General features: G+C 36.0%; 2 protein-coding genes across 5 annotated transcripts in view; both read right to left on the reverse strand.

Annotated features, from left to right (window-relative positions):
- Window positions 1-2,912, reverse strand: part of LOC132119267 (trafficking protein particle complex subunit 14) — a 13,390-nt gene extending 10,478 nt beyond the window's left edge. For 2 of the 3 annotated variants that reach the window (XM_059529088.1, XM_059529105.1), the window contains exon 1: window positions 2,151-2,912. In XM_059529088.1, coding sequence (XP_059385071.1) covers window positions 2,151-2,636 — 486 coding nt within the window. In that variant the 5' untranslated portion in view covers window positions 2,637-2,912. The remainder of the gene's footprint in view (window positions 1-2,150) is intronic. The other variant, XM_059529096.1, reaches the window with a different exon arrangement.
- A 2,348-nt stretch (window positions 2,913-5,260) lies between these two features.
- gal3st4 (galactose-3-O-sulfotransferase 4) lies at window positions 5,261-26,831 on the reverse strand. Of its 2 annotated transcripts, none has more exons than XM_059529015.1 (4): window positions 26,572-26,831; window positions 9,046-9,156; window positions 8,069-8,366; window positions 5,261-7,666 (listed from the first exon to the last, which is right to left on the reverse strand). In XM_059529015.1, the coding sequence occupies exons 2-4, from the start codon at window positions 9,150-9,152 to the stop codon at window positions 6,677-6,679; spliced, it is 1,395 nt and encodes a 464-aa protein (XP_059384998.1). In that variant the 5' UTR covers window positions 9,153-9,156; window positions 26,572-26,831; the 3' UTR covers window positions 5,261-6,676. The 2 variants fall into 2 exon arrangements, with proteins under 2 accessions (XP_059384998.1, XP_059384990.1); XM_059529007.1 differs by lacking the exon at window positions 26,572-26,831 and adding an exon at window positions 9,779-9,975.
- Between the last annotated feature and the right edge of the window lie 800 nt (window positions 26,832-27,631).

Consider the following 27,631-nt stretch of genomic DNA (forward strand, 5'->3'; position numbering starts at 1 on the left):
CCCCTGGATCTTGTATTCAGCAGTAAGGACCATCTCCAGTATTTCACTACAGTAATGACTAAAGGGTTTGAAGTTTGAATGTGAAGAATTTAATCTCATAAATATTATCATTGTACCTTTCAGTGTAAAATAAAATTATTATTAGACATTTATGTTTATTTTACAGTACAACTGTTGTTTGTAAAAAAAAATTCTTAATTTTTGCAATTAGAGTTAATATAATAATAATTGTTGTTGTTATTATTATATGATTAGGTTCATAAAATACCAGTGTGAATATAATGTGGACTGAAAAAAAAAAGATATTTCTTTTGCTAAGTAGTTTGCATCACTGATTCTGTTATTTGCCTGTTTAATACAATGAACCTGCTTTGAAACAATCTGTATTGTATAGAGCGCTATATAAATAAAGGTGACTTGGCTTGATCTGTTTAGCTGCATGTCTATTAACCAACATCAGAGAACATGTTATGTGCCATTGCATTATTGGGAAAACTAACTTAAAATCTCCATTCTTTAGTCTAGCTGACAAAAAAAAAAGTTTAAGAACATCTGTTGTAGAGTTTGTTTTTGTACTTCAGAGACAATATCAAAGCCATACAACCTTGGCCTACAGATTGAGTATTATAACTCTGTAATGTCTGACTTCTGAAATGGGATTGGTGCATTTAAAAATATTTGCACTACTGGGTGTGTGACTAGCAAGAAAGCAGCGCAAACAGGAGAATAAGCCCTCATTTCACAAAGTGGTATGGACCACTGTTTGAAAAATGAATCACCTTGTTTTGCTTCTTATGAGAATTTTACAAAAACACAGAAGCATTAAATGACACCTTGTTGGGCTGTCAAAATTTTGCTAGGTGTGGAAAATGTGTTTCTGAACTCTTTATTTAAACTCTTGACTTGATTACAATTACCATATTTAATTCTCCATATGTCATTTACAAACTGCAGGTGGTATTTTTCCCTTAAATAGTTGCTGTATGCTGTGCTGGGGTATACTGACATTTGAGAGAATACGGGGAGCAAGCAGGTCCAACTTCTGAGAAAAATACTGAAAAGGAGATCCTGAAAATACTCAGGTAAAATTACTAGAGATAAAACCTCTCTTGGTATCAAAATCAACTCATCATTTTGATCTAAAAACAGCAGAATGCTGAGAGAAGACCTCAGGGTAAATTTTTTTAAAATGTAGCTTTCGTGATTGACAAATTATTAAATTATAAAAGCAAAAATAAAAAGCTTATGCTCAACCAACTGTAGAGAAGTTTCAATAATTAAAAATAAATCAACAATCAGATGTCTGATGAAGTCCTTAGAGTTAGCCAAATCGTCATTGTGTTTAAAGAAATAAAACTTCCGATATTTGTTGAGTAAGTGAGGAACTTTTCTTCTTAAGTTTGAAAATAAATATGGGAATTATATGATTTTAATCTTCACGTTCTTTTAAACTTTAAAGTTTTACATTTACCCAGCTCTTATTTGTTTCAGAAGTGGGTTGGGGTTTTTGCCTTATCTGTGCTGATTCATGAACATCTGTGTTTGTTGACTAACTTTTGGTTGCTTCACACTGAAGCTGATTTGTTATCTTCTGTCTGGTTCTTTTTTGTCTGTATTTCTCCATCTAATACTACAAATATCAATATACAGGACATCATTTGGTGTCCATATGGCATCACCTCATAGTTGAACCCCTCCTGTGAAATCAAATGGCTTTTTTTCTAGACGCTTGGAGTCTTCCTCTAAATGGCTTTTTCTAGAAGATGTATTTTTTCTTAATATCCTATCATTTAATGATATTTCTCAAAAGTGCTGTTCATTTATTTCTGTATAAAATCTTCTTTAGTTAACTAAACATTACTGTGTTAAAGTCAGGACTGTTATAGAAATACACATGGTAGCATTCTGGCCAGAATACTAAAACAGGAAGTCCTTTCCATTACTGGGACCATCCTCAATTATAAATTAAAAGCGACTTTTCTGCATGGTTGCCAGCCATAAGAAAAGGCAAACATATCTCTCAAACAGAACAACAGGAAATATTAACACTTCCGTGTTGTTATCATCAAATTATTTGCATGCATAGCAGTGACCTTTAACTGTAAAAGGAACAGCTACTCTCCAACAGACTACGGTGTTTGTTTAAGCACCTGTAAAGGAGCCTTGCGGAATTCCCTCACGCCGTTGCCGGGGTTGTTGTGAATGAGGAGCGGCTTGCACTCCCTGAAACCGCGGTACCTCGGGCCCCCTCGACCTGCGCAGCCCACCTCCGCAGCATCACCATCGTCCGTGTCCTCCACACACTCGTCCCCGCTGCTGTGGTAGTCGTGATACAGAGGCTGTGTCCTTTGCCGGTTGTCGCCAGGGCTAACGCTGGCCACGGCGCAGAGAGAGCCGGCCAGCTCCCTCCAAGAGCGACTGCTGTGATGCTCCGAGCCGCTTCCGTCAGACCCCGACACCGACGCGACGCCCTGAGAGCGCAAAACCAGCAGAAAGCGCACGGTTTCCCCGAGATAAAGGTGACTGCGACGCGGGAGCGTGCGGTATTTGGCCGGGTCCGACAGGTCTGAGATGGGGACGGCCGGGAAATACATAAAATACTCGCATTGCGATTCCATCATTAACACCACGACCATCACAGCGCGCTGCAAGCAGACATACAGCGAAGGTAACGTTACTCGGTTAGCCTGAGCAGCCAGCAAACAACTCTCCCATTTAAACAAGAATCTCGAAATTAAACGAGACTTTTTTACCTTTCACCTGACTAAATATCACGGTTTTCCAGATTGAAGAAAAATTACATTCATCTTATTTTGTCCCATCTCGGCTGACTACCAGTTGACGTATACAATACATTCAAGAGAGCGCTATATGACAGGCACGCTTGTCGAGTTAAGATGGAGTGGAGCTAGATAATAACTAGGCATGAATAGTCGCTGTCGATCAAGGTAAACAATGGGCTCGCTCTGAAGGCTTCTATATTTAATTACTTTGGTTGTAATGGTGTTAAATTTAAATGTGTTATATTATAATTTCTAAACAAAATAACGTAATTATATTTTCCCATGCAAAAACAAACAAAACACACACACAAATAACATTATTGTTCGAGCTAATGGAGATAGTAACATGGTAAATATGGTTAAACCTGTATTCTTATTGAGAGAATTAAGCTTTAGATTTGAGACTTCATAAAATCCACTCTTTTTTGTCATGTATTTTACCCCTTCCTTTGTTCCCTTTTACGTCAATAAATGCTTATACATTTTTTTTAGCTTGTTTATTAAAGGCAAGTCATATTAAATTTGCTGATTTTAATGTTTGCATACTGAACTTTGAATCATGTACTGTAATTCAAAATCAAATACAGTTGTAGCTATTTGAGAGTATTACATGCATGTGCTAATTGTGTTTCTGTTTGCAGGCTGAAGGTCACAGCTAGTGCCCATGAAAAGACACATGCAAATTTACAGTTCCAGTCCCTATTTCTGTTTTGTTTAACTTTGTATATCCAACATGCATCCTGTAGAAACAACCTTATCTCATTCAGTACTGAGATCCTGAGCTGCATGATAAGAACACCAATGCCATCTTTTACAAAACATCAGAAACAAATTCATCACATGTAAAAGTTTTATTTTACTACATACAAGTAAACATAATCAAGTTCATCACACGCAAACATCTACAGAGGTTTCTCCATATATTCAAGTAACAGAGAAAAATTATAAATATGGTAAAAAGGTTTGAAAAAAACTTAACATAAACATCACATGAATCGCATTATAGTCTTAAAAATGCAGAAGAGAATGAATGTAAATGATTTTAACTATCCTGCTCACATAAAACTGACTTATACTGACTACAGATTGTGTTGTAAGAGAACTGTTGCATTCTTCTCATTTGGAGAGCACACTTTTAATTAAACTACCACCCATTTCTTTTCCTTCCCTTATGAGATGATTGTTGATGCAGACCGTAGGCTGCATTTGCACCTTTACACTCCATCTGAATTAATTTTCTGGTCAACGAATGTAATGAAAAACTGTGCCAATTGTTGATATATCAAGATATCAAGAAACATCAGTACCTCTTTGGTTTATCTTTAAATTTCAGTACCACAGTTAATCTATCTAAGGAGTCATGAAGACACTGAACCAATTGATTTGTATGACACGCAGGTATTACAGCACAATATTGCCAGACTCATTAGAGCTTTCTCTAAAATGAGATGGACGAATGTAAAAGCTATACATCTCAAGCTTAACAGGAAATCAATGCTTAAATTCAGTTTACTGTGAATTTCTTCAAACATGGTTCACAGTAATAGCATTATTGTTTTCTTTTTAATGGAAGAAACATCCAAAAAAAATCTGCCAACAGCACAGTTTTATAAAGAGAAAAAGGTATGATCAAAATGAACCATTGTCTTGGATCATTGACTTTCAAATATTATTTAAAAAATAATACGTTCTTTTCCTTCATATTCACTGAAAACAAAATGTCATAGTTGTTATTTAAAATCTGAATTTAAATAATTTACCTGTTTTTTATTATTATTATTATTATTATTTTATTTTAGCTCCATCGATAACCAATTCATATGAGCTGGAAACACAGAAGCCAATGTGAACAGAAAAAAGTGAAAGATAAAGACTTAATTAACTTCTAATTAACTGGCAATAGTACCATCCAAACTAGAATGCAATGGGGTATAAAAATGCAAGTCAAATTATGCAGTTGTTTATCAATTACACAAGGAAATGATTGCTAACTATAGCCATGCATATAAATTCTAACTATACAATAAACAATGCACATGAATAGGCACACAACAGTGTCCAAACTAGTGTTTTCTTCATTTCAATACCATCTGCCTTAGACCAAAGGAAATAAATTCATTGGTAATGTTAGATGTCATCTTGCTCTGTGCATTGAAATCTGCATACAAAAAGCTGGCTGTTCATAGATGGGGCGATTTGCACAGTGCATTCCAGTCAAATTTCTACACTATGTTTTCTCAGCACTCACAATAAGAGGAAAAACGTTTTAGTTTGAGAGTATAAATGCAGAAGATACACAGAGAAATTTATACAAAAGCATAATAAATACAGCAAGGTCTGATAGTAAAGCACTGCTTCACAAAGGTACTAACTGTAAGGCAAAATAACCATTGAGTTTTGGAATTTCAGGTGGTGTTTTGATCAGACAGGCCTCAGAAATTACAGCATTTACCATGCCAATGAACATTCACCATCTATTGTTTTTTTTATTATTTTATTTTTTTAGATTTGATATTTATTCAAAACTTCAAAATAAAAAGCTAAAATATCAACCTCTAGCAAACATTAATAAGTAAACAGACTGTTATAGGTTTTATAAGTGCAACGGCCAATCACTTAAGGTAAATACAAATCTACAGCCCATTTTGCCCTTTATGAATGGTCATAATATTTCACAGTGTTAAAAACTGGAGATGTTGTTCTCACAGAACCATGGGAGTCGTATTAGCTTATAATGTGTCACTAAAAATGCATGTGGCATAGAAAAAAAACTACAATGAATTCCTCTTAAAAAAAAACACTTTCAAGATTCCTGTTACCCAAATAAATGGATATAAAACTAAATTCCAGCAACTCTGAACAGTACCACTGTTTGAATCTTGTGTGCCAGACAATGAAGGGTCTGTGAATTCACTTTCGTTGAATTTCATCATGCAGCAAATGGATATCCATTGTGTCTTATTACTATAATCAAATAAAAAAATTAGCATTTCCAGTATCAAACTGTTATTTCATTGGATGCACAAGCCTAACTTTTTTGGTAGTGACACTGGGGGTACACCAGCACTACCATTTAGAAGTTTGGGATTTTTCAATACTTTTTTTAATGTCTTGTTTTCACAAAGGATGCATTTATTTAATCAAAAATACAGTAAACGGTTATGTGAAGTATTATTACAACGTAATATAACTGCTTTCTATTGTAATATATTTTATAATGTAATTAATAACTGAAATGGCAAAGCTGAGCTTTCATTAGTTATTGCTCCAGTTTTCAATTTCATATAAAAAAATTTCAAGATTCTTTGAATTCAAAAGAACATATTTGATTTGAAATGGAAATCTTTTATATCATAATGAATGTCTTTACTGTTACTTATTAATTTCATGCATCCCTGCACAATGAAATTATTAAGCTCTTTCAAAAAGAATTTTATTGACCCCAAACTTTTGAAGGCTAACGTACCAAATATACGTTACCTATTTAAAAGTAGGCTTTTAGCAGTATGTCTGACACACCGCAATCACTTACATAATGTGCACTGCTAAGTTTTTTTGTAATATACCATGACTCATCATGGACAGGGAAGCAGCATTTTCTCACTTCTCCTCAATATAGTGAGTTTGTGCATTTAGCTTCCATATGGCATGCTTGAAACATTATATCACCCCAACCAATGCAATGCACTCACAGACCTCTTCTTCACTCTGGAACTCTTTGTTGTGTAAAATAAGAGTGTAGAAGGGCAAGATGGAGGAAGGAAGAGTAGATAACAAAGTAGTGTGTTGTATGTCTTGATGTCCCTTCTCCTCTAGTAGTGCAGCACAGAGGCCCGTTGAGCCAAAATGGGTCAGAACTACTGACCTTGAGGCAAAAAGGTGCAACTAGCTTACTATCTAAGTCTTACTTTTGAATCAATATGCTCTAATGATTGATTCCGAAATAGAATGGTCCCATCCCAGTCCTTTTCCACCAACCTCTTTCCCCCACGGTCTTCATTCCTGAGTACTGAGGGCTCCCTCTTTACTAGAAGCCCTCCAGCAGCTTGGGGTTGTTGGGCTCGAGGGAACTGCCGAAGATCCAGCAAGTCTTTGTATTGGATTTCAGGCCTGATCATGCGTAGGCAAGCTTCCCACGTGGCGTTGTCTAGTCCCGACTGCAACTCGTAACCCAAGATCTTCACTAATCCACTCTGGAAAGGGCGGATGGTCTTGTCCCGGATGCGACTGGCCTCTATGGGGCGGCCGCCATCACGCAAGCAAATGCGAGTGAGAACCTCCCGTTTGGTCCTAAGCAGGGCCACCTCAGACTCCATCCTGCTACGCCCGAAGCGCTCTACATCCTGCCAGAAAGTGAGATTAAAAGCTTGGTAAAGGTGCCAGTCTAGTGAATTCCATTCACGTAATTTCAATCTTTGCTTGTCTGTTAATGCCAAAGGAGCTGGAGCTGCAGCCTTGCCCACCCATCCTGATCTTCCACTGGGCATCTGCTGCCTGGCGTTCAGGCTGAAAGAAACCACAGCATCTAGTGGCCAGCAAAGAGCGTGACGGAGCAGCACCATAGATTGGTCGAAGTACTCTGAGATAAGGATGAGCTTGAAGTTCCGACGCACTGCTGCCACACCGCGCCTAGCCAGCGCGAAGCTGAAGTTGGAGGTATGATCCAGACCAAAATCAAACCACATCAGGTTGCGGGCATAATGGTTGTTTCGGACTCTGGGGTCATAGTACTTATAGGGGTTGTCTGCAAAATCAGCCAGTCCTTTGGCACGCCTGAAGGCAGGAGCAACATTTTTATAGTAGGCATAGGAGGATTCAGCTAGCGCCACAGGGTCTCGAAGGATAGAGAAATAGAAGGTGTCAGCTGGCATGACCTTCTCAACCTGCAACAAAAGTAAAAAAGAGAATCATATTACAAAAAGAAACAACTTTAATCATTTAACTGAAATCAAATATTGAATGTAAATGTTCATAGAAGGTTTCTATAGCTTTCCTGCTTAGGTTTCTGTTTAAAGAAAATAAAGCTGCATCAATCAAAAGAATCCGATTATAAAATAACTTGCATGATTATTTGGTACTTATAATTAATAAAAACATAAATATATTTTATTGGATTTACGCTTTTTTGATGCTCAAACAGATTTACACCAGAAAAACAATATTAATACTAAAGAAGCAAATCCATTTTATTGCTTGGACCCCTAAATAATTAATCAAATCTCTACAACCACAGAGTGATTTTCAAAAGATCTTTTTGAGAAAATGCCAGCTATTATGTGATGTACCTCTGGTTTGTTGAACCGCATATGATTTCCCATAATGTCAAATTCTGCCACATGAGGGCCTCTGTATCCTTTCACCCTCTGAGCGATAAACGGCAGTGGGTAGCCAAATTGGTACCCCACAGGGAGGGCAAATTTAAGGCCCCGCTCCTCTCCAAAGCGATAGAGCAAATTGAGAACGGTGCTGCTTGCCGTCTTATGAGTCTTCAGGAACATGATGTGGGTGTGTGGCTGGCAAGACCCCAGAGAGTTCTCAGAGGGAAAAGAGTAGATGGAGTGAGGTCTCTCTGGCTGCATCCAGCTAATGTGGAGAAAGAACAAATTATGATTTAAAAATGATAACGAGAACAAAAACGAATCTCCCGTTCCGCTCGATATACTAAGAAAAATGACAAAATGGAGAGTTAAATGAACTAAAGAAATTAGGCCTACAGATAATTAAACAAGAGTGATAATTGGGATGAAGTGATTATGGAAGTAGAGAATAAACAACTTCAAAGAGAATGGCTGAGAATAGATTAGCCTCAAATAATGAATTCGGTGATATTCTGAGAATGTGATATGAATATCATCACTTATTATTGCTAGGAGGAACATTATATATTATCAGAATAAATAAAACAAGAATACCAATACAGACAGTACTCTTTGGAGCAGCATTAAAATGAGTAAATGATAACAGACTTTATAAGGGGGGCTGTGGGTGTGGTAAACTGTTTAGGTGAGAACTGAATTTCTTTCTCAGAAAAGCCAGCCACAAATGTTTTTCTTTTTTTCTTTTTTTCTTTTTTTACAGTGGATTACTAAAGCATTATACATTTTTTTTCAGATGGAAATAATCCAGAAACATTTAAATAACATTATTTCTTAACTTTGGGTGATAAATGACAAAAATATGTAACCAAGCAATGTGCTTTATAAGAATCCAGTTCAAGATAACAAGACAAAGGAATGAAAAAGGAATAACAGCATTTTCTTACCTCTTGTTGAAGATGACTCCCAGAAGTTGTCCCGCAAAAGCGATGACAACAAATATCAGAAGTGCTTTCCATACGGGCCCCAACCGATAACATCCCAGCCACCGCATTCTCCTATGACCAAGAGAATGAGGGTAAGCATCAGTTATTACATCGTGCAGCACAGAAACAGAGTGAGATGTTCCTTAATAGAGCATGAAATCATAAAAGACCAACAAAAGGACATTAAAGGAGCAGAATGTGAGCATGTGAAGTGTGAAATGTCCAAGAAAGGAGAAGCCATAATTGGAAACACAAAAGGCACATTATGAAAAAGAGCAGCGTCTGAAAATGGAAGACAAGCGCCAGAAAAAAAGAAGAGACATACACGTGTATCTTTTGTCAGATCAAATCCACATATATAATAAACACACAGCGAGCTTGAAGGCTGTAATCAGAAACTCTGTCCATGCCTGATGCCTTCATTATCCATCAGCAACCTAAACTCTCTGCCACACAGGCTTTCATCAAAGCAAACAGACTTTTTTCAAATGCTTTTTGTAAAATATGTTTGCATTAAAAACGGCTATAGAGGAAAATTAAACAGGCGGAAGAGATGCAAAAGGGCATGTCTCAATACGCTTGCCTTGTCTTGCTAAAAAGGGTGATGCAGAATTCGCTCAGACAAAGACAGAAAGCTGCTGTATTAAATCACAGCATTCGCTGCATGTCGCCGCTCTGAGCCTGACAAACTTACCGAGCTGACCGTCTGAAAACCATGATAAAAGCCGGCCGGTATCACTATAGATCGGCGCTTGGTAACAGCAGCTACGGTGCATCTCGGCCGATGCCTTTCAGATCTGCTCGACGGCGTCTGTGTAATGGAAGAGCTCTCTCCGCGCATCCATGGTCCGACAGCAGAACACCTGCACGACTGCGTTAGATTTCCAGTTTGCTTGACTCGAAGACCAGAAGATATTTAGACAGAGAAAAGGGACTGCTTTGTGTTTAGAGGTGAATGTGAGCGGGTGTTTAGGGACCAGTTTGCTGCTAGCTACGTGAGTCGAAGCCTGAGTGACGTCAGATCAGCTCTTTGCAAGCACTAAATACAGATTCTCAGAAAGGATCCGCGCGGACGTGATTGAAAGCGAAGCATAAAAGTAAACAGCACATCCATCACTTTAGATTTAGATTTCCACGGTTAGCCTACTCCCCGATGTCATATAACATTATGATAAGTACACATGCAGTGTTTTTATCGTACGATAAACAACTATTACATAATTAACTATATGTAAAGTATATGATTTGAATACATCACATGTTTCTATAACTTCTCGTACGCCTATGATTTGCTTAAGCTTACTTAAGCTTAAGGCCGTTTTATTTAACAAAGGTAACTTCGTTATGTGGAACTTATTATGTTCCTCCCTCTGGTAATGCAGTAAAAGCGGCATAGCATTATTCATGTCTGTGTTCATCAACAACTTCAACGTTCACCCAATTAACTGGAGTGGATCTAATTGATTACTAACATTTTCTCTAAACACTGACACCATACACTTCTTAAAACACTTCATCACTACTGATGTAAGAGCAATTGGTCTAAAATCATTGTTACCCTCAGGACGAGCCGTTTTTGGCACATGAATTATATGAGACTTCTTCCAGATTGCGGGGATTAGTTTAGAATCAATAGACCTTTGAAATATAGAGCATACAGCTGACAATTCCTCTGCACAGACTTTAAATAAAAAGCACAAGATGCCATCAGGACCAGTGGGTTTCTTTGGATATCTTTGAACACATCTGTTAAAATAGTGATTGAAACTGGTCACAATCAATCAACAACCTATTAACCCCTAAGTCAATTGTAGATATAGAACTCAGCTCCATTTTTACATTCTAGATCAAAATTTGGATTATCAAACCTCAAGAAGAAACCGTTCAAATCTTCTGCTTTTTGTGTATCATCACATCTTCCTAGCCAGTTGCATATGAATTATACTTTTCATTGAGCTCCACATTCTTTTAGTATTAATTGATAAAAACGTATTCTAAAATATGTTTTTGTTTTATCTTTGCAGCTTTTAATAGCTGATTCAGTTCTTTCTGTACAATTTTTAATTCAACACGATCACACTTTCTAAAAGCATTTTTTTTCCTAATTAATATAGTGCTTTATCTCTTTAGTGATATGCATTTTATTACTTGGATAGATAGTGATCACATTGTCAGTACAGAAATGTACATAATCAGTTACCACTTCAGTTGTTTCATCCAGGTCAACATTGTTAAATACATTCAAATCCATACATAAAAACATTCTCAGTGCTATTTTCAGACCACACAAGAAAATTTTTAGTCAATGATTTCAAACTTTTTAAAACTGTTTCATACGTTGGAATTAGATGCACAGTATTGCGGTCCGACAATTTGCTAGTGGGGGCCTTGATTTTGCTATATAGGACCCTTTGGCATTCCCGTAACATCTATCTCTAAATCTAAAATTTTTCTGTTGTGGTTGTGGCACACTTGACATATTGCTCAAATCCAGGCAGTGACAATTCCAATTTACAGGTTGAAATCCCCCAGTATGGTGGTGGATCTAATGTTGCATTTCTTTTTGAAAACGAATTTGGAGGTCACAAAGAAACTTGAGTTGTGAGTTGAGTTGTGGCTGTGTGAAATCTGCGTTGTGATGAAATAAAGTAATTGTAATTAACAATGTAGTGGAAGTAGCATCAGATCAGGGACTTGGTTCAGTTGTTGATTAGATGGAGGCAGGTCTTTTTTAAAGATCATGATTTTTGTATTTGTACCATGTATTATGTACATGCTTTAATGTTCAAAAAACATTATTTTTCAAATACTGTACATTATTGTAGGTCCTCTATGCCTCTCTCAAATGCGTAGTTTTCTACAAAGTCCCTCCTTCCGGCAAGCACAGTCTGCTCTGATTGGCCAACTGACCCAGTGCATTGTGATTGGCCGAACACTGCGAGCACTTATTGGAAATGTAATGCCCCTTTATTTATTTCAAAATAAATGTAAAGACAGTTAATAATATCCTTAGTTTTACCATCAGTTCAAGCCTGAAAGGGGAAAAGAATCGTGTGACAGACACAGTGATGAAGCTTGTATGTGTTTGCAGTACACAAGCCATGGACGGATAAGACTCCACTGTGTGACCATCTCTCGCTCTCTCTCACACACACACAAACACACACATGCGCGTACAGACATACAACGCGCAAAATGCAAAGTCAGAATTACCTCCTCTCCTAGGTTCATGAAACGGTCATCCATAAAATGCGTTGGTGTTCTGTTGTAAATAATCATAAAGATTCCTAAATGCATCTACTTTTGGAAGACCAGATAAAGTGCTTTTGCTTTCATCTTGATACACACAGCATCTCCCTGACATGGCTGCTTCAACACTAACTGCGGTTACTGAAACCACGCTTTCTTTATTTGCGTGAACATTTGGGCGCCATTACTCAAATATTTCCACATAGTGATGTAGACATGTGGGGGCGTGTTTGAATGAGCCGTTTTAGGGGGACGTGGCTTAACTTTGATAAAGAATATCTATCCTACAAGTCTGTTGAAAAAACAAGACTCTTATTCAGATTATTACTCTGAGATCACCTCATTTGTTGAGCGGTGTGATGCTATTTTTTTTAAGTAAACATTAAGAAAACGCAGGAAATCATCTTTGATCCTAAAAGTATTTGTGATCATATGCCTGTATCTGTTTACAATCAAGAAATTACACAAGTACAATCATACAAATATTTAGTAGTGCATATAGATAAATCTCTTACGTGGGACACTAATGTTAATTGGGTTTGTGAAAGATTTCACCAAAGATTGTATTGTCTACGTAGGAAAATTATTTATGTCTTTTATCAGTCTATATTAGAGTGTTATCAGGTATGGTTTGTCCACCTATTATAGTAATCGTTCTGTAAAATCCAAATCAAAGATACTGTATATTGTTCAAAATGCTATGAGAATGATAGGACTGAAAGACTAACCCAGGCCAGTATTCAAACTCTGTACTAGCAATGTACATTGAATGAGGCTAAAAGGATCCTAAGTAACCCCTCTCATGTACTCTATCCCTGTTTTGAAGTCTTACCCTCTGGAAAGAAGGTAATAGAATTTCCCTGTGGAACAGGTTTAAAAATGTGTTTATACTACTAATCAGATACTAATCAGATTGTTGAATACTGAGTAGTGAGGTTTTTGCCTTTCTGTTTCTCTGCGAATGGTTGATGTGTACATTGTGTATGTATACTGTTTTTAATTTTGATTGTATCGGGTTATGTCGAAATGGTGGCTATCGAGTCCACTTCGAATTTCAATAAAGTATATTTCAATTTTAACCTTTTGACAAGTCTAGGTCAGCTAAATCATTTGAAAAATTATATAGGCCTAAGTGATTGAAACCATAGCATTCTTGGATTTATTTATTTTTTACCAGAAACTCTGTTATATTCTACATGATACTAACTATACTAAATTATATACTAAATTAAAAAAGCTTTCAGAACCTTTGTTCTGTTTATGACCCTGGACCACAAAACCAGTCTTAAGTTGCTGGAGTATATTTTTAGCAATAGTCAAAAAAACATTGTATGGGTCAAAATGATAGATTTTTCTTTTATGCCAAAAATCATTAGGATATTAAGTAAAGATCATGTTCCATGAAGCTATTTTGTAAATTTCCTACTGTAAATATAACAAAACTTAATTTTTGATTAGTAATAAGCATTGCTAAGAATTGATTTGGACAAATTCAAAGGCGATGTTCCCAGTATTTAGATTTTTTTGCATTCTCCGATTCCAGATTTTCTAATTGTTGTATCTCGGCCAAATATTGTCCGATCCTAATAAACCATACATCAAGATTATTAAGAAAGATTATTTAGTCAGCTTCCATATTACGTATAAATCTTAATTTTGAAAAATTGATACTTGAGACTGGTTTTGTGGTCCATGGTCATGTTTATATTTTAATGTCAGTGATCTGATAGCAATATAATATTATAGTGATCATTCATTTTAAAGTCACAATGTAAATGATGTGAAACTCAGTGAACAAAATGCTGGATTGTTGATTTAATGAAATCCAGCATATATCATCAAATCAAACCAATAACTCATAAATTAAATGAAAATCTGTTTAAAATTTGTTTAGATGAACTTCATAAAGATTTATTTGTTCATGAGTCAGACGGGTCGCTCTGTGTTCAGTGTTGCCTGGAGTGAGGACAATGCAACAAAGAGATGCTGAAAAGCAGAAAACATTGGCATGAACTCTGAAGATGTAATTAACCAACACCCCCTCACCACTTGAAATCTAATAAAACTGCAAAACTGCATCAGGGATTCTTGGAATGACAAATAGCTCCAAAGCCAATAACACTCAATAAGCATCTCTGTTCCAAACGTCTCCTAAACAATTCACTTAAGGAAGGCCCCAGATATCTGGGTGATCCAATCACAGGTGCCCATTTATACCTTGTATACAGAGATAAAATCTTGTGTAGCCACTTGTCAAATTTTGTTGAGGGAAAGGATTCTGATGTCACCACATACACATAACTGACAATATGTAATGGTTTGGGTTAGTTTGGACTGAGTTTGTATGAGTGTTGGGTTCGAGTCCACCCAAGTGAAGACTGAGTCTTTAACCAATCAAGTCCAAGACAATTCCAGGTCCTAAACAGCCGAGTCAGAGTCCAATGAAACACTATTATTTATTAGTATCTTAACATTGTTTTAACCTTTACAACTAGAAAAATGTAATGTCTCTTTAAATGTAACAAAAGCAAACCTCTATTGCATTGCTTCCCAAACCTGCCCCCCTGCCCAGAACCTTTTGTATGTCTCTCTTATCTACCACACCTGATTCCACTATTCAGCTCGTTAGTAGAGACGGCAAGAACTAAATTGTGTATGTCTGATTAGGGAGCAGTGTTGGGGAGTAACTAGTTACATGTAACGGCGTTACGTAATTTAATTACAAAATAAATGTAACTGTAAACAGTTACAGTTACTAAGAAAAAATAAGTAATTAAATTACAGTTACTTATGAAATTTTTAAAGATTACAAAGGGGATTACATATGAATATGTCACACATCCACATACAGATTTAAATGATTTCTTCTGAGACACACTGCCCTATAATTTCCGCGATGCAGAAACATAGTCTGGTTCGTAGAATCCAGTCATAAAAATGGGATTGATATTGCCTAACACGGACAGAATATGCCACATTTTGGACAAATAAATCAAAAGTAGGGACTAGTGTCTGTGAATATTAAGCCGCAAAAGACATTATGAATCCAGCACGTTCTGCGTGTCTGTGGAAAACAGGCGCGGACCGGACATCGGGAGAACCGGGACAATTCCCGGTGGCCTGGCAGACAATTTTAATAGCTATTTTAATATTATTGTATAATTGCCTGCCGAATGTACAAAAGCGATCATTTCCGAATCCGCCATTCGATAATTAAATCTCTAATAAATCATGGATCGGTTAGTCGTGACTCGCACTCTCTCCGCGCCTCCGCCAAACGGTTTGGATCAGACTCCGAGTAATCAATGTGAGAAAGAGAGACCGGAGTGGACTGAAGCGCACAGCTGGATTAGAGAAGTGCCACTTCTGTTCAGGGTTTCAAGTGCAGATCAGTTTCATCTGTAAAGATGCTATTGTAGTTTTGTATTTGTTCACTTAGTCAAAGAGCAACTGCACATTGATCACACTCACTCAAAATACTGTATAAACGACATCAATATTATCTATTGTAATGTTACAGTAGTAATTTAGCTGAAAAATAATGAGATTTCATTATAGGTTTAGGGGAAGCTACGACAGACAACTACACCTTACGAAAATTTATGTTTTAATATTTTGCTATAAATCCAGAGACAAAAGGTTACTATTGTTAAACCATGCCACAAATTAAAAATTATTTTACACATTTATTTATTTAAAAACAAATACAAATGGTAATCCATTTGCAAATAAATAAAACACGGTTAATGTACTTTTATATAAAAAAAAGCATGGTAAATTTTTGTAAGGGAAAAACATGATTAGGATTTTTCTATAAATATATTGAAGTGATGCACTCATTTTGACATGTAGGCAATTTAGAAAGTATAGTTTTGTTAAATCTTGAGTATTAAAGTCATGAGAGAGATGGATAACAGGGCAAAATAAAGAGACTGAAAAGAAAAATGGAAGTGAAGGTGCAGTTCAGGAGAGAACTTTTAATTATTTTGCATGTCCCCAAACTAAAGATTTAAAACTTTTTTATGTGAGGTCCATACAAAAAATAGTGTTGTCCATTAATTTGTTTGTATGAGTTTGAGATTTCCTAGTCTGAATTTTTTTCCCAGTCCACCCCTCATGGAAATTGATGCAGACATGCGGTTTCATTTACTATACATAGGCCTACTGAAGCTCGGAGTGTTTTCAACCTCTGCCGTCTCGATATATTAGTACATGAACACATAAACACAATCTCTATCATGAATCACTTCATGAGCATTTAACTTGTTTTGAGAAAACTATCATCATATACAAAGAGCAGCAATGTTTCAGGATTTTAGTACACAGAATAGGAGGTATGCTTATTAGATATAACATATTTGAGTTGATGTATATGCTTTTATTTATTATTTTTTAATTAACTATTTTTCTTTCCAAACTATTGTTAGAAGCAGTGTTTCCTGGAATTATGCAAAGATCTTTATATAATTTTTATTTTTTTTTATTAAAATATGAATTTTGAATAATAAAAATAAGTTTGTGTCAGCTTATTCTATTCATAAATGTTTGAACCATTAGAAAACAAACCGCATTTCAAATAGCCTACAACAGACATTTTATGATGCAATAAATGTAAAAAATAATCATCACTGTATACATTAAATATAGATTATTCTTATTAAAGTTAATAAGTGATTCAGTCAAGAGCAGTGAGTGATTTCCTCTTTTTTTGTTTGCTTAACATTTATGATGCAGTCGGCGGCTGAAGGGTTTACGCTACTGCTTTAAGATCTGACACATAGATCAAATATTTTGAGACATCCATATTTCTCACAATTGTTCAAGTTCACTTAAGACAAAACCGATTGCATTTCCATGAATAGTCTCTAAGGCGTGCATTTTGACAACTTTTTATTTAAGTGTGTAGCAATAACAGAACATGCAAACTGACATGCATGTTGCATATTGCATCCAACTGCCACTGATTACAGCTTGAATATAAGTAGGCAGCAGGGGCAGTGCATATTCAGGTTTTTGGTGAGGAGTTGAGCTGGTGACTTGGCTGCTCAGCGGTGGCACAGAAGCTCTGGCGACGGGATGTGACATCCCCATTCCCTATTTCAGGGAATGAGGGTTACAATATGTAATCGAGACGCTGAGGCTATACCCTGGACTTTACTCATATGGGGTCCACTTAGGTCTCGCCATATGGAACCCAGCCCTCTACTGGTTTTCATAGGTTCATTGACAGACAGGGTCTCCTATAGAGACTCTCTGGAGTGGTTTTATCAAGTTGACCGGAAGCTGGGTCAGTGCTTCTACCCATTTGAGGTGAGAGCACAGGAGAATATCGGCTCCACACGAAGGCTATAGAATTTAGTGAACATATTGGGGGTCGCCCAGCCGCAGCTCTACAAATATCTGTCAGCGAGGTGCTGTGATCCTGTGCCTTTGTCCGTGGCAGACAAAGAGCTTGTCTGAGGTCCTAAAGCTTTGCACCCAGTCTACATAGCATCACAATGCCCGGATGGGCCAAAGCAAAGCTAGGGCTGGGTCTGCCTCCTCTGGGGGCAGCGCTTGCAGGCTCACCACCTGATCCCTGAAGGGAGTAGTGGGAACCTTGGGCACGTAGATGGGCCGAGTCCGGTCTCAAGTACCCCAACTCTATTGTTTTTTCTGAGTTGTTGTCATGGCTTCTATTTTAAGATCATTATTGTGTTTTATCCTCATTTTGTCTGATGCAGTATCAGTGCTGGCTAAAAAACAAATCAAGTTGGCATTACTGGTCTTCCAAAAATACATTATTTTTTTTATATCCCCACAATGGTAAGGAGTAAAATGATGTTAAATTGGCCAAGCAACTGTATTACCAGAAACACAACAGCTGTCATTGCCTCAGGGGCAAACCTTATCATGAACTACAAATTGATGCAAACAGACAAATGTTTCTTGCACAATTTATACATTTTCTAGAGAAATCTGAGATTGCTTGTAGGTTATTGTAGATTAAGGAACAAGTAATATTCAGAGATATTTATGGGTACCAAAGACCATACCAGGACCTCACCGTGTGAATTTCAAAAGGAAGACATCAGGTTTAGGTTTCCTGCATTTGGTTTCCTGCCTTGCAAAAGATAAACTTTGTTTGCTGGCTTTCACCACTTTTACTTCATTGGTAATTTTCTTAATCTTTAATGTAAGTGAAATTAAATCGGCTTGACAGTTTTGTAAAAACTCTTAAAAATAAAGGTGCTTAAAAGGTTCTTCACAGCGATGCCACAGAACAACCATTCAGTCAAAGATTCTTTAAAGAACCATCTCTTTCTTACCTTTTTATAACATGAAGAACCTTGTTTTCGCCACAAAGGACCTTTTATGAAACAGAAAGGCTCTTCAGATGTTAAAGGTTCTTATCGGAACCATTTAGACAAAAAGGTTCTTCTACTAGGGCATCGTGAAGCACCTTTATTTTAACGAGTGCATGTCTGCTACAATTAGTTGCCATTTAACACATTTTTCTAAAGCAGATTGCAGTACACTAATTGCAGGAACATTGCCACTAGAGCCTGTTAGATTGTGCTCGCATAAATAAATAAAATAAAACAACATAGAAGTTGGTCACTGTCTTGAAGCAATACATACTGGTTGCTTTTAAGCATCCTTAGATTCTTCAAGCCTCTAGTAGTAAATTAATTGTAGTATTGTAGTAATAGAACTGTGTTGATTCTGATAAAAATAATAATAATCGGACACTGGTTCACATTTACTCAAAGAACCACAAGTTTATTGTTGTGTATCTCTTGTATCTCTATATACTCTATGATAATCAACTGCCTGAATGGAAATTTTTCCATATGAACCATGTTTCAGATTGTTGACAATTCAAATAGGGGTGTGATTTGGTAGTTTGCTGAAGCACTTCCCCTGTTATCGCACTGCACTGCTGAGAATGCAGTAAATCTCAGGACAAGTTGTCTGTAGCCTGAATTATGTGCATGAAAAAGTTGATATATCTTGATGGCTCTATTAGTTTAAACATTTTTTAATGTTTATGTCACCCACAAAGTGGAAGGAGACACAAGCGCTGCATTGCAAGATAGAGCTGGCATACCACAACTAGGGCCCTATGATTTCCGCGATGCAGAAAACACGGAGGGAATCGCGGAATCTAGTCATAAAAATGGAATTTACAGTTTAACACTGAATGGCACGGAATTTGCCAAAAATTTTGAATGAATTAATCAAAAATAGGTCATTGCACTTACATCAAATCATGATATGGACTAATATCTGTAAATATTAAGATGGAACAGTCTGTTTATATATGAATCCTGCATGTTCTGCTTGTCTCTGTTAATGAATGGAGCAGAAGCGCGACTTCCTTTATCACAGACACTGAAGCGTGCGAGATGCTCGCGGTGATTTCAGCGTCTGCTGTCTCACTAAATAAGGACATGAACACATGAACAACATCTCCAGAACTGCTAAAAACTAGCGTCACATCACATACACAGAACTGTAAAGGTACGTCAACCCGTCAAAATAAAAGTCTGGTTAAAGACTATTGTTCAGCAGAATGTACATAGCCTACTACTAAAAAAAAAATCAAACATTTTTTTTAAAGGTTTAATCACACAACATTTCTTCCATGTTTTATTTTTTATAGTAAATCTCCTTTGTTTAACAAAAAGTTAAGTTAATTTTCAATAATTAAAAGATAAATTAGTGTTTTATGTGTTTAATGTTTAATGTGCATCTCAGAAAATGCTTTATTTAAAACCCCAACTGAATGGCACTTAAATGCACTTAATTAATCTGTTAACTTTATTGTCATTGTTCACAGTACAAGTACAGACAGAGAAACAATGGGTAATAATTAAATGTTTATTTTTGATGTATGCATTGCATTCTATGCATTTAAAAAATATTTAAAAACAAATTCTAAAAAAGGAAACTTAGTTGGTCAGGGACCCAGGAGTCTTATTTTCTCTAGCATAATTAAAATTGCATTTTAATTAAGCAAAAACACATTTTATCCGATTACTCGATTAATTGATGGATTACTCGATTAATTGATGGAATGTTTGGTAGAATACTCGATTACTAAAATATTCGATAGCTACAGCCCTACTTTGGAGTCACTTTTTGAAATACAGGGTACCCCTTTAGCTTAATTTTTCAACGTGCAGGGTCCCCTATTGTTTTAAATAAGAAAGCCTTGGCATCTGTATGCGGATGTGAATGGCACTGGGAATTTTATCATCATGATTAAATATTAATATTGCCATTATTGCATATATGTTGGTGTGTGATTTTTCAATGTAAACGGTCACAACAGTTTTATTTATATTACATTTTTTACACATTTATGAGCACGTAACCCAACCCCTGCCCCTACACTTAACATTTTTCTATAAGAAACAAGCTTTAAGAGGGATATACAACTACAGACATAATTTATTAAAAAAGTATTAATATTCCAAGTCTTCTGAGGCAAAACTATTGATTTGTGAGAGGAATACACGTGATCGCCTTTTCCATCTGCCGTAAAGCTCATACTGTGTGCTAGGGATGGGTGCATCGATCCTGAAGTATCAATACTTCAGGATCGATGCACCCATCCCTAGCACACACTAATGCGAGTATCAAAAGTATTATACTCTAACAAAATATCAATACTAAGGTGTTTTTTTTTACCATTGATTTTATTTAACAAAATAATTTTGTATAATATGCATTGAATTTGATGAATAACCCATGTTAGTGAATAACTGTGTGGGACAGAATTATTTTCCTACTCATCTGAACACATGCAAATGATGCAAGACAGAACCAATCAATCACAGAGAGTGTTCACTCACTACCGACGGTGCATTCAAACAGGGCTGCAGTCTGTGCACAATACATATTCAAAAACTGCCTTAAGTCAGCCTTGGTTGTGAAATGCTATTTGCCCATGTGTGTCTCGTGTCCGATTGTGTCATGCTACGTGAGTATCTTTTTGAATGGGATGTGAGTGCGTTAACAGAGCAGGGTCGTTTTCAGCTATTACCTTATGTTTAACTCTCTTCTTCACATAAAGATATCGTATGGCTTCAGAAGACTTGGAACGCAACACAACTTGTTTGTAATACTTTTATACTGCTTTTCCATTATCATTTTTTCCAATAAATACCTGTGACTGTACATATATTTACTTGTTAAGTGTTTTACATTATTCAGAAGTGGGTAGGTTTAGGGTATGGGTGGGGTTAGGTACTCCAATGAAAGTATAAATTCATATTAAGTTATTTCTATTTTTTACAAATGCATGCAAACTGCTAAATTCAGACAAACAGCTGAAAACAATGGAGGACCCTGCACATTGAAAACATTATGCTATAAGGTACCTAGAGCAGTGGTTCCCAACCTTTTTCCTTGGGGCCCCCCCTATGTACATATTTAACAATCCGTGACCCCCCCCCCCCCCCCCCCATATGTATATATATATATATATATATATATATATATTTTAGTGCTGGGAAAAAATTAATTGCATCCAAAATAAAAGTTTGTTTTTGCATAATATATATGTGTGTATTGTGTATAATTATTTTGTATATATAAATACACACATATGCATGTATATATTTAATATTTTTATTTATTTATATATAAATTATTTATATTTATATATATAATATAAATTATGTATAAATGTATATACACATGCAAAAAAAATTTAATTAATACATGCGCGTGTATTTATATACAAAATAATTATACACAGTTCACACACATATATTATATGCAAACAAACTTTTATTTTGGATGCAATTAATTTTTTTCCCAGCACTAATATATATTTATATATAGGGGTGTAACGGTTCACAAAATTCACGGTTCGGTTCGATACAGCAAAAAGAAAGAAATGCCAGAGAAATTTCCTTGATTTCTTTTTTTTATATTAAAACTAACATAATAAAGTGTGATATTTTTTACTTTGAGTAATTCTGGAGCTATAATTGATTCTTCTTATGAGCATATAAAACAAAACAGCTTCTTGGAAAAAATGAAATTGTAGTAGTTATAAACCAAGGTTTATTTTATTTCAGATTAACATTTGAGGGCAGCAATTGTATTCATAATGTCAAAATAAAACCTACGTAATGTTACTTGAAGGCATTATAGCCTACTATTCCTGACAAACTTTCATGGTTCGGTTAGTGTTACTACAGTAAATCCATGGTGAATGTTGCAGATCTGGACACTGGATAGTTCATTCACGGCACAATGTTTCTTCCTGGTTTCCACGCGCTGTTTGATCCGTTAATAACGGAGAAATGTGAATGTTTCTCTCTAGATCTCGCAGCGATGTTATTACTTCTGTGGCAAATTCAAATGCTTTCTTTACTGGATCTCTTATTAGCACTGTGTAGTAACAGCGTCGCATGATCACGATCGGCTCGCGCTGCACTGGTCCAAACTGATAAACGGTCCGTCAACCACACAATAACGAGCAGTTTCGTTCCGCTTGCATTATGTTTGCCATTTGATGTTGGGCACTCTTGTGGTCGCGTCGGCGTCTCTTACATTATGAGCGCGCTTGCCACGCGCAACGCGCCTACATTTGAAATAACGAAATTGTAATTGGCATTGTTAGCATACGATTTATTTTAAACTTTGAAAAAATATTTTATAGATAAAATTATTAGTAGAACATTTTATGCATCTTTATTCACCTCAAAACATATCCGCTCCCGCGTCCCCCCTGTGAACTCTGGTGTCAATATGTGATAAGTTGAGAGTGAGGGGGCGCGGACCCCAGGTTGGGAGCCAATGACCCAGAGCATCAAAAAGTGACGCCAAAGGGTCCAGACCAAGTGTCAATATGTGATAAGTTGAGAGTGAGGGGGCACGGACCCCAGGTTGGGAACCAATGACCCAGAGCATCAAAAAGTGACGCCAAAGGGTCCAGACCAAGTGTCAATATGTGATAAGTTGAGAGTGAGAATGTATACCTTCAAAGGTATGTGAAGTGTTTTCTCTTCCCTTTTATAACTTGATTGTTTATCTATTTTGCAATCCTTTAAATGATATAGTTGCATCTTATTAATTGCATTAAGTACTTTTTCCTTGCTGTCTGGATCCTATCACAAGAGATTTGTGCGCATTTTTTGAGTGTTCCACAGGTTGGCCTACTGAATTACATTAACTAAAGGAAGTCCTTTACAAGCATGCCTATATATAGACTTAAACCCTATAATGGTTTAACTGTGGTAGACCTCTGGCCCTTCACCAGATACCTCTGCTTTCTTAGCATCAGTGGCTGGACAGTCTGTTCAAGCAATCTAGAGAATGATGGTTCCTTGAAAAATGTATTTATGTGTGAATGTTTTCTTTTAAAGAAACAAAACTTGTAATATACAGTGAAAAATCAGAGCAATATAATATCATCTTGAAATACTGGTGCACCTCTTTTGCACTGAACTGGTGTATAGTTACAATTTGAAAAAGCTGTTTTCTATAGACACACACACACACACACACACACACATATATATATAATTTATTCCTCTGATGGCAAAGCTGACCATAACCTTAGTCACACTGTCCTTCAGAAATCATTCTAATATGCTGATTCAAAGATCAATTATTATAATTTCTTAATTATTAATAATGGTTATTACAATTATTAAAAGACAGCAGAACCAATTTCTTTATTCCTATTGGTGCAGAAAACCATTAACCAGCAAGACAAGACAGGCTTCAAGGCCAAACATATCTGCCCCACTTTCTCCATTCACAACTTAAATATTTTATTAAGCCGAGACTGTCACTGTTAGTTCAGAGCCTTAATAATCAAAAAGTTGGGCTAATTTTACAATGCAAATGACTGAACAAGCATTGTGTTTATATAACATGACAATTGCTATGTGCCATTTATGTGGCATACATTCAAGTGCATATTTATATAAAAAAAAAGTAATTTCTTTAGATTGTCAATGACTTTTTATTTATACAATGTGACTCGGTTAAAATAAAAACTATAGAACACGGCCGTTTTTATTTAAACCTAAAACTCTAGCATACCTCAAATATGGTGTGGAGAGGGAACAGTTGTTGTTTTCACTGTAGTTGCAAAACTGGACTGCTGTAATAAAGGCAAAACCTGTGCAAGGACCACTGCAGACAACTGAACACAATTGAATCATTACACAGTCCCGTAATTGCTGCAATTTGAAAGAACTGTTTTCTATTTATATATATATTTTTTAAATAAAATGTATTCCTGTGTAATCTTGCAATTTTACATTCAAATACTGTTTCATTTCCATTTTAGGAAGTGAAAACAATTATCATAGTATAATTTACAGTGAAAAAAACATAGCTAAACTATAATTCCCAGAATTCCCTTTATGGCACTTCACTTTTGATGTTTTTTAATTGGAGTAAATATCTTACATCTATAATGTTGTTAAATTAATGTTAATTGCATTATTTCAGTATAATATGTGTTACCACGATGGTGTTTAGTGTTTGTGTAAATCACACTGTGCACCTTGATTCATCATGTGACTCTCATCACCACCTGTTTTTGATGGTTATTATCAGTGTATTATGTACAATGTTACAAACAGATATTAGTACTTCAGTAGGTTGGCATATTTACATTAAATCAGTTAATGAAAGAAGTTTTTTTTTTAACTGTGAATTTAAGTTAAGTCTGTAAAATCTAAAATGTTGTTACCATATTTTTTATGGTAAACTTCTGGCAACCACAGCTCTCAATGATGAATAGAAGGTTCGAAAGAACAGTATTTATTTTAAAATGGTAATTTTTCTTTTTAACCTTGAAGACAAACCACACCCCAACCACATACTAAAAATACTGTAAAAAGAACATATCTACATTCAAGAAAAAACTCACTACCTCAGACAAGATGGAGGGGCCTCTGCTGCTTACTTGACTCTTCATAATGCTCTTGAGCTTTCTCTTTCTCCGTTTAAAATTAGCCATCACAAGGGAAGTAACTGGAGAGGACAACTCCTCCAAACTATAAAAAGGCAATGTTTTACATACAAAAAAAATTAAAACTGAAACAATTGCTTCATCCCTTTTCGTGCAGAAAACCATAAACCAGCAAGACAAGACAGGCTTCAAGGCCAAACATATCTGCCCCACTTTCTCTAATCACAACTTTAATATTTTATTAAGGTGAGACTTCAAGAATCAAACAGCAGGGTCAATTCTATAATCCAAATGTCAAATAATTTATTTGGATTGTGTGTGACTCTTTTATTTAACCAGCATCACTCACTTAAAAAAATACAACAACAACAACAAAACTATAAAATACAGCAGTATTTGATGCTTTATTTCAATTATTTAGTCCAATTGGCTCAAAAAAAAAAAAAATCAAGGCTCTAAACGGTCAAAATCTCAAAATGCCAATTCTCCTATAAATGTGCCAAGGAGTGCAAAATCATTTGCAGTGAATGTTGACTTTTGATCTGAACGCTTTATGTATTATATATGTCACATGGGTCACTTTCTTGATACTTCTATGTGTTTTGTTGATAGTTTTTTATCAATTTGGAGCTTTAGAGCTACAGACTTCATTAATTTTCATACTAAAATAAGTGTCCAGGATATTCTTTTCAAAATTACAGTTTCAATTACACAGAACCAAGTAAATTAACCAGGTTTGGAAAGACATGAGGGTGAATGAGTAATAACAGACTTTTTGGGTGGTTCGCTGTCCCTTTAAACTATTTGTAAAGGAGACAATATAGTGATACACCAGAGCAACACAGTTGATCCTTTGCAGAAACCTGCCTCTGTGTGGAAAATTGTAATCCTCAAAGAAATCTTTTCTTAAAGCGGAAAACAGTCCAGCCTTGTCACACAGGACAAAACACTGCTTCTAAAACTTAGCAGCTGCTAAACAAGCTTACCCTCACTAATCGACCCCACAGCCGAATAATCTATGGAATTACTCGGGATGACTATAGCAACTGAAAAGCGCTTTAGGGTGGATGTCTTTAGACCATATGTTGTCCCGACACATACACATAACAAAAGTACGAGTAAACAATCATAAGACAGAATAAAGTGTCAAGCTGAATCGAAGAGCATGTGGTTTTCAAGGGGAAATATCCCGAACAGTGTCCATGTACAGTAGTAGTATGTGGTCAAAGCGTCTGTCAGATGGACTAAAAATACCCAAGACAATCATTAATTAGTGTTTTTCTGTTTGCATTATCAGGTCTACTCACCCAGAATGTGTTTCAGAAGCAAACTGTGGTTGTTTCTTTAAAAAAAAATGTGTGATCGCTCAGCACTCCAGACTTCTGTGAATCGAGTCTTCCGTTATCCACCAACATGCACCAAATGCAACAAAGTTTTGTGTTGATAAACAGCCCACCACGTAGAGATGCTTAACTGCCCTCCAAACTACAACAAATACGCCTTTCCTCATTTAAGAAGTTCCTCCCGTCTGCCTGCAAGGACAATCCATCTGTCCCAACCCCCATCCATTAGGCTACTGTAGCTATACCCGTCTGTCTGCGCGCGGCGCGCTCTCTACAGTCCACACGGAGAGTGTAACTTTATCCTTGCTGCAATCTTGATAGCAGGCTACATTTTCGTTCTATTGCTGCTGCAATAAAAGGGATAGTTATGTGAGGACAATCATTTATTCATTAAAGAAATGTGTGTCAATGTGTGTGAATAAATAGAAATAAAAATAAGTAGTTGACAACATTTTGGTTAAAAATTAAATATTCAAAATATAATGTGTAAATTAAATTTAATATATGTATTTTTAAATAACATATAAGGCGAAAATGTACACACACACACACACAAAATATTATTTTAGGTTTTAAAAAGTTATGTTAAAAAGTTACCTGATTTTTCAATTACATTTTTAGCTTCAGTAGTTTTCACTAAATTGCCCTGTGATGTGACAAATTAATTTTTAGAAGTTAGATATTTAGAAGAGATATTCTCTGCTGTCTGATGTCATGTCAACTGAAGTATATTAAGTAGGCCTACAGTATGTCACGCTACTCTATATATAATATAGGCTTATAACGCACTTACATATTTCTAGATTTGCATTTTTTTCTCTCATGCAAAATTAATAAATGTGAAGGAAGTAAATAAAGGATCTATTGCTTTCCTATGATACTGAAGAACTGGCAACTCCAAGGTTTAATGTGTCACTGTACACCCAAACTATGCGACCCCCATCTGTTGCACTCGCATACAATATCCAAAGCCTAACAAAAGCACCATTCATCTCTGAGCTCTTGCTCTGCAGTTGATACGGAA

The sequence above is a fragment of the Carassius carassius genome, chromosome 3 (assembly GCF_963082965.1).
Source record: "Carassius carassius chromosome 3, fCarCar2.1, whole genome shotgun sequence".
In the NCBI taxonomy this organism is placed as follows: Eukaryota; Metazoa; Chordata; class Actinopteri; order Cypriniformes; family Cyprinidae; genus Carassius; species Carassius carassius.